The 11,866-nt window shown below is 40.8% G+C and overlaps 1 protein-coding gene across 1 annotated transcript; it reads right to left on the bottom strand.

Moving 5' to 3' along the window:
- Positions 1-4,026: 4,026 nt before the first annotated feature.
- On the bottom strand, positions 4,027-10,789 carry si:dkey-79d12.5 (protein BTG4). Its single transcript, XM_034227916.1, has 6 exons — positions 10,668-10,789; positions 9,390-9,551; positions 6,534-6,711; positions 6,218-6,355; positions 5,646-6,003; positions 4,027-5,136 (listed from the first exon to the last, which is right to left on the bottom strand). The coding sequence occupies exons 3-6, from the start codon at positions 6,704-6,706 to the stop codon at positions 4,918-4,920; spliced, it is 888 nt and encodes a 295-aa protein (XP_034083807.1). The 5' UTR covers positions 6,707-6,711; positions 9,390-9,551; positions 10,668-10,789; the 3' UTR covers positions 4,027-4,917.
- Positions 10,790-11,866: the final 1,077 nt, after the last annotated feature.

Raw genomic sequence — 11,866 nt, 5'->3', positions numbered from 1 at the left:
AAACTGATACCAGCGTCAAAGTTCCGTTAAGCGAGCTGTTGAGCATCGTATAGTTCAGAATCAGAATACCTTTATTAGTCCCACAGAGGGGAAACGTACGTTGTTACAGCAGAAAAACAGCCACATACAGCTTAATGTTACATTATGTTACATAATTTTACATGCATAACATTGTATTAAAATTAGGGCTGTCAGTCGATTAAAATATTTAATCGCGATTAATCGCATGATTGTCCATAGTTAATCGCGATTAATCGCAAATTAATCGCACATTTTTATCTGTTCTAAATGTACCTTCGAGGAATATTTTTCAAGTTTTTAATACTCTTATCAACATATGAGTGGACAAATATGCTTTATGCTAATGTTTATTATCATTTGAACAATGACAAATATTCTCATGAATATTAAACACAACAACCTCTGAACATTACAAATATTCGCCTCAATTCAACCTGGAACCTCTCTCATACAATACAAATGGTGTGTGTGTGTGTGTGTTGTGTGTGTGTGTGTGTGTGTGTGTGTGTGTGTGTGTGTGTGTGTGTGTGTGTGTGTGTGTGTGTGTGATGGATCGTTGGAGCTATGTGCAACTCAAGGCATATGCTCCAACTGGAGCTGCCTGGACGCTGCAATCATGTTGCGCACTATCGTGCTGAGTTGATTGATTGATTGATTGAAAAGTTTATTAACAGCTTGTATAGTGGGTACAGTACAGTACAGCTCAAAACATACAATTGTTAAGGGGATGCAGACCAGAGAAAGACTTTCGTCTTGTTTACATCAGGGTCCCCCATTTCCAATTCATCATATCATTTAAGACATATAAGACATATAAGACATACAGATGGCTTATTTACAATTTACATACAGGTGGTTTTTTACATACAGATTGCTTATTTACAATTTTAATTTTAGATTTCGTTCTAATACATCCTAACCGGACATTTAAGACATACCAAGTCTACAGATATACAGTTAGTAACAGAGTCTAAAATGCGAGTATATACATAGATGGGGGGGGGGGGGAAGCTGTCCATTGAACGACAGGTTGAGATTTGTACCATTACCGGGGCCAGTTTTGCAATGCTCTCACCCGAAGGTGCTCTTTAAGAGAGGTTTTGAAGGTAAGTATAGTTTTACTTTCCTTTACAGTTGTGGGAAGAGCGTTCCACCTTGATGTGGCATAATTGCGAAACGTGTATTCCCCCTTTTTTGTGCCAAATCTGGGTTTCACATGATTTGTGGAGCTCCCTCTGGTGTTATGATCATGGTATTCCTTGACCTTTGGGAAGAATTTTGACATGTACATGGGTACCATAGAGGTGTAGTGGATCTTGTAGACCAGGCCCATTGCAAGTAGCTGTACTCTGTCGTCTACTCTAAGCCATCCTAGGTTGTCAAAGTGGGCAGAGGTCAGGTGGGTTCTAGATGAAAGGTCAAGCAGTAGTCTGACCAGTTTAGTGTGCTGACTTTTCGTACAATGTCCCACTGTCTGGCTTCCTGCATAAAGTCAAGTGCTCGGCGCAGTTGTGGCGAAATGTCGCTCCTCTGTTTTCATTTAAACAGCTCCTTATATCCGTTAGCGCAGCTAGCTAGCACCAGATGCTAACAACAACAACGCACGTAAGGTCTCTCTCTCGCTCGCTCGGGCCACACATACACACACCCTCCCGGTCCTCCCAATAGCCAGTCAGTGCCTGCCGGTGAGCGTGGAAGTGTGGTCTGCTGCAAGCGGACGGCAGGAGCGTGGCTGTCAGCATCAGCTTGTAGAATGTATTTTAATGATGCTCTCTGAAACTACGGGGCGGCCGAGGAAAAAAAATACACATGCGTTAATCGCGTTAAAATAATTAGTGGCGTTGATTTTTTTTTTGCGTTAACGCGTTATTAACGAGTTAACTTGACAGCCCTAATTAAAATACAATTTACAAAATACACATCCTGTAACGCCCATACTTCCGCCCCATGGGACCTTTCTGAAAAATGATGTATTGAAGTCAATGGAGAGAAAACTCGATCCCGTTTGAATTGTGCCATGAATTACACATATGATGTTTGTCAATCTTAAAAAATAATTCAAATGATTCAAATATCAAAACATGCATAAATGTGAAATATGAAAATAAATATTTTATTCAAAGAAATGGCTGAACTGAATCAAAATAATATTCAACCTGAAAAATTATTTCAAATACTTATTTTGATTTTGAATACATCATTGTATTTTTCAAAGTTCAGGATAAAAACTTGAATTTTCAAATAAATTGTATTTTTTTTGAATGATCAACACGTATGACCCTGATATAGCTCCAGAGAGTAGTCTCAGAGGAGCATGGTCACGGAACTAGATGTTCAGGAACATAACTTTTCAATTGATTTGGATACGTCTCATAACATAAATTCCAATGTTGGTGGAAAAGCTAATTTAAACATGACGTTAAAGTTTTGTTTTAATTACCAGGTCACAAAACACATTATACCTTTTCTGTAGAAAAAAAACTAACATGAAAGAAACGTTATACATGTTATCATTTATCATACAAAATGGAATTGTTTGCGCACTCTGTAGTGCAGCGTGTGCATAGTTACACAGTGACATCTTGTGGTTGATTACACCCTTCAACTTGCTGTGACCCAAACAATGGTCAAGGTTTATTCTCATTGACTCATAACTGTCCATTCACTCTTCAGCTATTCAACAATGTGGAGGTACTTTACTTTACTTGATATTTGATACTTTGTACCTCTACTCCAATACAATTCAGAGGTAAATCGTGTACTTTTACTCCACTACATGTATTTAGAATAGAATAATTGGGGATGAGACCCTTTTTAATGGTCACACATGCAGAGCACACAGCACACACCGTGAAATGTGTTCTCTGCTTTTAACCCATCCTAGTACCAGGAGTCTAGTACTAGGAGCAGTGGGCAGCTATTGTACAGCGCCCGGGGAGCAATGGGAGTGAGGGGGGAAGGGGGATGTCCGGCCTTGCTCAAGGGCACAACGGCAGGGCAGGAGATGAACTGGGACCTCCTTAGTTACTTTACAGATTTGGATTAATGATGTGAAATATAAACAACATTTAAATAAGACTCAAGTTACACCAGGAGTAAATTCACAAGCTACCCTGCAGTACTGTATATAACGTCATTAAAACTAGCTGCACCTTTACCAGCTTTGATAAACACTTTAATTCATTAATAATTATAATCAAAACATATAATATATATTATTCTGAAATGGACCATTCTGCAGGAGTACTTTACTAAGTATATTTTGATGCCAATGCTTTTGTACTTTTACTTGAGTAACCTTTTGAATGCAGGACTTTTACTTGAGAGTATTCCTATACAATTGGATAATTCTACTTTTATACTTTATACTTTTATTCTTTTTGTACAAAATCTGAGTACTTTTCCCACATGTGCAATTTTAGATATTCGCCTTTAAGCTTTAAAATAGTATTGTAAATATTCCTATAGTTTATTCGAGTACTTCCCATTCCTGTCCCAGCTGTGTTGCTGGTACAATTTTCCCTTGGATGAATTGTCATTTTATCCATCTGTATTCTTATGTTTTCCAATACACTTTAAGTGTCAAAACATCCTTTCATTTCCCCGCAAATCATCCAGAAGGCAGAAACAAAAATAAGGCACATCTATTCACTCACTCTCATTACCAGGCTGTCAAGGAGAAACAGCGCCATGACCTTGGGCTCAATGACGCATCCAGAGCACAGAAGTATTTCCGCTGCAATATCCTGCTGGGTGGCTGACAGTAATGATGATCCTTACAACTGTGAGCGGCATTAAGTATGGCCTTCAAAATGACAAGTGTTTTCTAGGTCATGTCCAAATATTTGTTATGAGAAAGTACTTCTATACAGCACCAAACTCTGCTCTTTAAAGTGTCAGAAATAATCAAAATAACACACTTGTTACTTTCAGATATAGGATTCATTTAAGCTGCTGCAATAATAAGGTAATTTGCTAATGTGAAAACAGAAAACAAAACAATGCTTAAGTATGCTCAAGTTTTGAGCTTGCAATGACATTTAATGAATATGCATGAATATAGTTAAATAAGCACAATACATGCGAGTCAGAGAGTGAAACTTGTATTCAGGATTTATAACAGATTGTTTACATTTTTGCAAGGAAAGTTATCTAAAATAAAAATGTGTAAAAAAAACACAAAGCTATAACAGCCATAAAACATATACACCTGATTATCTATTCATCTTACTGACAGCAATAAGCAATATAAATTTGTTTGTGTTCTGTGAAGTTAGATTTGCAAAATACAGCAGCTACTGTTAATACAAAAAATATACACTGTGAGTTGAGTGCCATCCACTGGTGGCCAAATAAATTACAACAAAAAGACTGATATTAAAAAGTGTGCGGTTTAGTAAAAATATTCTTCTCATATACAGATATTGCCACTCAAGCTACATAGATAGATAAAACCCCTGAATCACATTTTACATTGATTAACTCCGACGTACACACTGAGTAAAAACACTAAAAAAGAGATTAACATAACAATAATAACACCTGAAGAGACAAATATTTGGTAAATAGGATATTGCTGAGAGTTCCTGAGTTAGTCCAAGCACCCAGTGATTGAAGTCAATATAAATGTGTACAGTACGTTAAAAAAATAAGCAGTGCAGATCTGACGCATTCTTTTAACAGTTTTTGCTCAAGTTCAATGGCATCTTTGTGCCAAGTAAAAGCCATAAATTACAAGAAACCAAAAGGAAATGGGAATCATAACAGGATGTACAAGGAATAACCTTGAACTATACAGTCATTTTTTCAGTTTAGCTGGACTCAGAGAACTGACATGGCTCAGATGAAGGAGCTTTTAATGCTCTACCCACTTTCACCCCACACTTCCTGGATGGTCTAACCCATCACAGCTCCCCACGGCTGCAGTGTGGCCTGAGGCAGAATGAACTGCGGAGTTGGCTGGGGCAAAAAGTAGTAGCCAAATACCTGCTGGGGCGGAGGCGGAGGTGGCGGAGGCGGAGGCGCGCACATCGCATTGATAAAAACTGGAGCGCCCTTCTTGTACTGAGGCCAAACCGGCGCAGGGTGGTAGAAGTACTGGAGGCTGGCAGGGAGCTGAACGGAGAGAAAGATTGGAAGGAGAACGAGAGATTAGAAGGGAAAGGGGAGAGTTTCTAGCATGGGTGTTAAAAACACTTTTATCCATATGGGAGGATTCATTGGGACTTTCCTTTCTAGAATATGCAATACTAAAATGTCAATAAAGGGTGAAGACTGACCGCAGCTTTAGCTACAACCTATATACAAAAGTATGTAGTCTGAACTTTTTAGGGGTGTGTATGTTGTGTTAGTACTAGGTTGTCAATTTACTGTGTTTAAAACTTTTCACAGAATTTGGCTCTATTGATCTACTGATCATTACAGCACTGTGGCGTTTAATTAAAGTTTAACACCACAATGAAGCTCTATGGCACAGAGAAATTAAATACATCAGGACTAATATGATAAAATGTGCTTTGGTCATTGTGGGAATTCCTTACGGTGAGAGGTATATAGAATAGCACAGGGCTTACACTTATTGTGAGATCTCTACAGATGTCCCTTAAAGAGAGACAACAAATTACCATATTTCTGACGTATTTGACCATATGTGGTCCTTCTCCGTGTCGATTCCGAATCCTGGGCATCATTGCTACCGTGTAGGCGTTGCCTTCTGCTGCATCCTTCTTGACAACCTCCTTATTTTCTTTTTCTTTCTCTGCGTCCGCCTTTGCCTTCATGTCCACTTCCGCCTCCAGCTCGCCATCTTTTGCCTCCTCCTCTGTGTCGCTAGACCCAGTGGAACCACAATCTGAAGAGGTAGCAGAGTGGTAATCTGATGTGTCCAGATTGATGGAGTCCCCAGACGAGTCGGTCTGCTTTCCCTCCATAGCTTCCTGTTCAAAACAGGCAACTGTGAAAGGCCTGCCTATCTCTGCAGATCTGTGAAGAGAATGTGCATTATTCAATACAACAGTCCTTTTTAATGTCACTGTTAACCTTATCTATATTTATCACTTCCCACATTTAATGTATCATTTCACAGAATGACTCGTGACAACAACTCACTCATAATTCTTGGCTAGACTCTGAAATGCCTCTTTGTTGCTGAAGTGTTTGTGTGTCATTCTCTGCCTGAGGCCAGCCGGTGACTCACCTTGCACACACCTCCAGTGGGTCGATCCATACCGTTAACTCAGACGGCAGGCCAAGTTCCCTGGGCGTGAACTCACTCTCCTCACAGGCTTTCAGGATTGCGTCATCACAAGGTACTCCGTTATTCATCCGGATGCATCTGTAAAGATTCACCGTTAAGATTATTTATGTTGCAACGTGGATATCTTTCTCTATAATACAGTGTTTTTCAGATGATGATGCAGGATATAAACACATCATCTTTGCAGAGACAAAAAAGACTTTCAGTGACAAAAATGTGTGCATATTTTATATTAAGATAATGTATTTTTAATTACCTGTATGCCTGGCCTTTGCTGGGGGAGTCAGGATACCAGTGATCATCATATTTATCGCATAAAAGCTTCTGTAGCTTCTCAGAAAACAGATCTGCTTTGTCTTTACTGAGCTTGCCATGTGCCACAGCCAGACGTTTGAGGAAGTTTACGCCAGCCTCTACCTCTTTTTTCATGGTGACTGTAGAAACAAAAGATTAAATAAAATTAATTTGAGACTGACAACACATTCATCTTGTTGATTTTGTGTACATGAGCATAAGTATGTGGCCATATAATCACATTTATTTGCAAAACCAAGTACAAAGAAGTAGAGTGATTTGCGTTTTTGGTAACAGACGGTGACTTCCCTTTAATGAGACGCGGGGGAGCAGGAACTTCAGCTCGGGTGATAACAGCACTTCCCTGTGCAGTTGCCCATGAGTTTATTTGTATTACCTTCAGGCAAGCACTGTGTCGAGCGTGAGTAAAAGAGTTCCTGGCATGGAATTTAGTTTGTATACAGGCAAACAAGATGCAAACTAGTGCTGCCGTGTTGACATTAAGTACTTTTTTCAAATGCAAATCCAATGAGCGCACTGTGCTGTTTTTCTCTGATAGCGTGTGTCTATTTGGGTTGGGTGCCAGTGTCAGCCTGACCAGAAAGAACAGCGAGATAAAGGCCAAGGCAATTCAAACGTTTGCAGCTGAACTGGCTCAGCACGCCAACATCCTATCCCTGACAAGAAAGTGGTGCCTTGAACTTTGAGGTGCAGACACTCATTTGTTATTGTGGCTTTAAACACACCACTGTTGCTTCAGCATGTAAAATATGTTGAGAGAAAATTATTATTTGCCCTGGAAGACATGGCCACAGCCTCCACTTTAGAGCAGTGATGAGCCTGTGACACAACAAGCAAAGGTAGTAACTTTAAATCCCTAACAAATATGTGTTGCTGTTAGATTATTATGGATGTTCAAATGTTATAGTGGTTTCACTCAGTTATTAGTCTGTGACAGAGACAAAAAACAAGTTTGGTTCATGGCTGTTGTTGCAGCAGCTTTCTCAATCACTCTGTTTTGCTTTCCATCACTCAAATATGTTCATTCCAACATTCCCCACTAGGAAAAGGTTATAAATCTTGCAAGACGTCCCTTTGTCTAACACGTAAACACAGGTTTTTCTAGGTTTTAAAGTATCAGATTTCGGCTGTGACTGTGAAGAATGCTAAATAGACCTTGTACCTAAATTCCTTCAAGTGCAGTGTAAAAGATGCCATAGCATAACATAATGACGTTCTGTCAAATCATTACATAAACAAAGGCGTTCTGTGAAATGGAGGACAAAAAAGTTAATATTTATATTTTAGAAATGTTTTTGGTTTTTATGCAAATGTCAGGTAATCAATTAATCGAGTAATCATTTCACATCCAAACAAAGAAATTAGCAGTTCATTTACGGTTTAAAATATAAGATTTGTTAAACGTATGAACCATTTAAAACATGTGAAAAATACAGAGTAACAAACCGGAAACAGAACCGTTTTCTTTTCCCTTATGAAAATGAATTGTTCATAACAAATCTTAGGCCAGGCCAGTTGTTCTGGAAACATGCACCATCCCACATATCACTACTGGTTCAGTTTTAATGTATTCTAATAAAGGCAGCCAAATTATGGTTTGAACTAGTTTGCATCATACTAAATGTTTGTTTGTAGATACTATAGGAACTTATTGACATTCACATCCCTGATGGTGTTTGTCTTCTCCGATTACTTGACCTATGCATGTCAATTGTTTGATCTCATCAGTGTTTCATTGATGAAGCGAGATGGCTTCCCAATCTGGACACCATGTTTACTGTGTGCCTGGTAACCTGTGTAACCTGTAACCAAGTGACCTGCTGCCATTCTCAAAGACTCTGTTGGTACTGTTCGGATTTTACGTGTGATGACAACAGCTAGACCCACTATGCAGCATGCAAACCTCTGATGTTAGTGTATTGAGGGCAGACGGACTTGACCCTTTGTTCTTTGTGTCACTTAAAAGCTTGTTGTTGTGCTCAGTGTGTACTACTTAGCATACCATAACATCATATGTGTTTTCCAAAATATGCAAAACAGCCACATAACAGGTATGAAGGGGAGTTTGCTAATGTGATTGATAGTTTCAGGTGAACACGTTTAACCTTAGACTGGGTTATCGATATTCACACGTTGAGTGTTAAGTGAACTTGTGTTCAAGTCTGGTTGAACAAAGGAGGAACAATAGAGCAGTTAAAAGACAAATATGTAATCTATAGGTGTGTGTGTGTGTGTGTGTGTGTGTGTGTGTGTGTGCGTGTGTGTGTGTGTGTGTGTGTATGTGCATTACAATCAGACAAAGAAAAACATAAAATAACATAATACAAAAAGGTACAACTGATGCACTTTTTCTTTCTCTTGAAAAATACGTAATAATAAATTCTGGAAATAACGCATTTTGGGGTTTTCTGACAGCGCGGAAACCCCCCAGTGGAACTATAGAAACAAGCATACGGATGTAATTTCGGTTGAGATGTTAGGCTACATTTACATTTTAGATTTGAAAAACGTGTCATGATCATTTTTCATTATTATGTAATAAAACAATTGCTTATTAACTCTTATTGACGATTTTGCTTTAGTAATGTAGTTAAATAAGTTTTCACGAGCGTAAAAATCCAGTTAAATCAAATAAAAATACACCGAGCGAGCCATAAATTACTTACAAAATATGATAAAACAATTATAACAACATAACAAACAAATTAACCCATACGTGTGATTGAATGGGCTATATTCACAAGAAAGACTAAGTTTCTTATTAAACACAAAAGTTACAAATCAAAGTGGTACTCACGATGTAGGCTAATAAAGAAAAGGTCTGTAAGTATCCAGCCAGCGGTGTGTGTGCCCTCGGCTCTTGTCTCTTGTCTCGTGGCTGCCTGAGCTGCTGATGTGTTGGAGTTATTATGGTCAGCACATGTTGCTTCCTTGTTCTCGGCGCTTTTCTCGATGATGCCTGCAGAGGGACGTAACATTACCGTCAGTGTGACTCACTTCCTTTACTCGACGCCGTGAGCAAGTGCTGACTGGCTCCGCGCGAGAGCGACACCCCACCCGGTCCAAATATGGGCAGTGAAGGTACAAGCCAAGTGGGGGGATTACCATCGGGTTACACTGTGTTACTACTATTGCAGCATCCTTTGTTTGTTTGTCCCTTCATGTGGTGTAATGTTATGAAATACATTTACTCAAGTAAAATTGCCTTGCAATATTTTGTTTCTATTCTGTTTCTTTTTGCACTTATCTTTATTGTTTTATGCCTTATGTATGTTGCTTTCTTAATGGACAGTTTTTCATTGCCATGACTACACTGTGCATATAACAATAAAACCTTTGAATCTGAAACTAGCATACTTAAGTACTATTTTGGGGTACTTTTACTTTACTTAAATGTTTCCATGTTTTGCTACTGTCATGTCTAGGAAACTAATAGTGAAAGTGTATTCTTTTATGTTAGTTTTGTCATGTCCCTTTGCCCTGTGCTTTATGTTTATTCCCTTAATTAATCATCCCTCTCATTTCAGGCCTCCACGCTCCCCGCCCCCTTCTGTCTCCTGCGTCCTTGATTGTTTTCCCCGCCCTGATTGTTTCCACCTGTGTCCCCTTTACCTGTGTATATATTGTGGTAGCTTCCTCCTGTTCATTGTCAGTTCGTTGTCTTACTATGACCCACGTTCCTGATTACCTCACAGACTTCCCACGGATCTACCTCATTGATCACTTGCTAGTTTTCCTCGAAAGAGTATATTTGTTTTCCTTGTTTTGATTACTGTGCTAAATTCCAGTAAAGTCTTTATTTTTTGAGAACACTATCTGAGTCGTGCAATTGAGTTCATGCCTCAGAGTCTCTCCTTGACAGTACGAACTGACCATTAAAATGAACTCAGCCGACTCAGACCAGCTAAAGAACGCCATCCGCTTTCAGGGCCAACGTCTTGGGCAACAAGAAGAGCAGATGGTCGCCATACAGCACGGAGTGCAGCACCTATCCAACAGCCACGGGGAACTACAATCATCGGTGACAACCCAGGTGAATCTGCTGGCAGCTGAGGTCCAGCGTGTGCTCACTCACCTGCAGGCTGCTTCTCCTCCCACGACTCCCCCGGTTCCGGCGGCGACCGGTTCCGATCCCAACCGGTCTACTGAGCCGCACAGTACTTCCATGCGTCTGGCTCCACCCGAAAAATACTCCGGAGACTCGGAGGGCTGCCGGACGTTCATTGTGCAGTGTGAGTTACACTATCACCACCAACCGGCTGCTTTTCCCACGGACAATTCCAAAGTGGCTTTCATGATCTCCCATCTCTCCGGCCGAGCAGCAGCGTGGGCTACGGCAGAGTGGTCCCGAGGCTCCCCCATCTGCGGGTCTCTGGAAAACTTCATAGACACTATGAGAAAGATCTTCAATCAAACCACGCCGGGCAGGGAAGCAGCTCGGGCTCTGATTAAGCTGAAACAACATCAGCGGAGTGTGGCTGACTACGCCATCGAGTTCGCTGCATTGTTTGACGCTTTCGTCAGCGGTCTCTCGGATTCCCTACAAGACCAGCTGGCGCCTCTCGATCTGCCCGCTGACTTGGACTCTGTCATAGCCATGGCAATACGGATAGACAATCGTTTGACGGAGAGGAGAAGGAATAAATCCAAGGATGCGGTTGATCCGCCTCCCCAGAGGAGACGCTCGCCGCTGGATACTACTTCTTCTTGGAGGCCCCGTCACCCCTCACCGGCGTTCCGGACAACAGCGCCCCCTGGCTCCGTGGAGGAGCCAATGCAGTTGGGCCGCGCCAAGCTTTCGATGGCAGAACGTCAGCGTCGATTAAAGGAGGGTCTGTGCTTCTACTGCGGGCAGCGCGGACATCCGCAAGCGGCTTGTCCGGTAAAAGAGGAGGCTCACCAATAAAGAGGAGTACGTTGGTGAGCCGGATCGCTTCTTCTGACTTTCCTCCTCGCACCCTGACCCGCATCCAAGTAAAAATCAGAGACAATGTGGTTACTCATGGTGCACTCATTGACTCAGGGGCAGACGAAAGTCTGATGGATTGGGGTTTAGTTAAAAAATTGGACATAAAAACTAAACCTCTACCCCAGCCTCTTGAAGCGAGTGCTCTCGATGGGCGGCTGTTGTTTAAAGTGACTCACCAAACAGAGCCTTTAGAAATAAGATGTGATGATAACCATCACGAGACAATGTCATTTCACTTGTTTAATTCAGCCCAACATCCACTCATTTTGGGGTTTCCCTGGTTGAAACTTCATAACCCTCACATT

Source organism: Gymnodraco acuticeps, unplaced genomic scaffold (assembly GCF_902827175.1).
Source record: "Gymnodraco acuticeps unplaced genomic scaffold, fGymAcu1.1, whole genome shotgun sequence".
NCBI classification, from domain to species: Eukaryota; Metazoa; Chordata; class Actinopteri; order Perciformes; family Bathydraconidae; genus Gymnodraco; species Gymnodraco acuticeps.
The sequence above is the reverse complement of the archived record's forward strand: the minus strand, read 5'-3'. Positions and strand labels throughout refer to the sequence as shown.

Bases quoted from the DNA above. Each gene is read 5' to 3' on its own strand.
- si:dkey-79d12.5 (XM_034227916.1), bottom strand. From the start codon at position 6,706: ATGAAAAAAGAGGTAGAGGCTGGCGTAAACTTCCTCAAACGTCTGGCT. The intron at 6,004-6,217 runs GTGAGTCACCGG...TTCTCTTCACAG, and splicing joins CCACTGGAGGTGTGTGCAAG to ATCTGCAGAGATAGGCAGGC. The intron at 5,137-5,645 runs GTAATTTGTTGT...CTCTCCGTTCAG, and splicing joins TCAAATACGTCAGAAATATG to CTCCCTGCCAGCCTCCAGTA.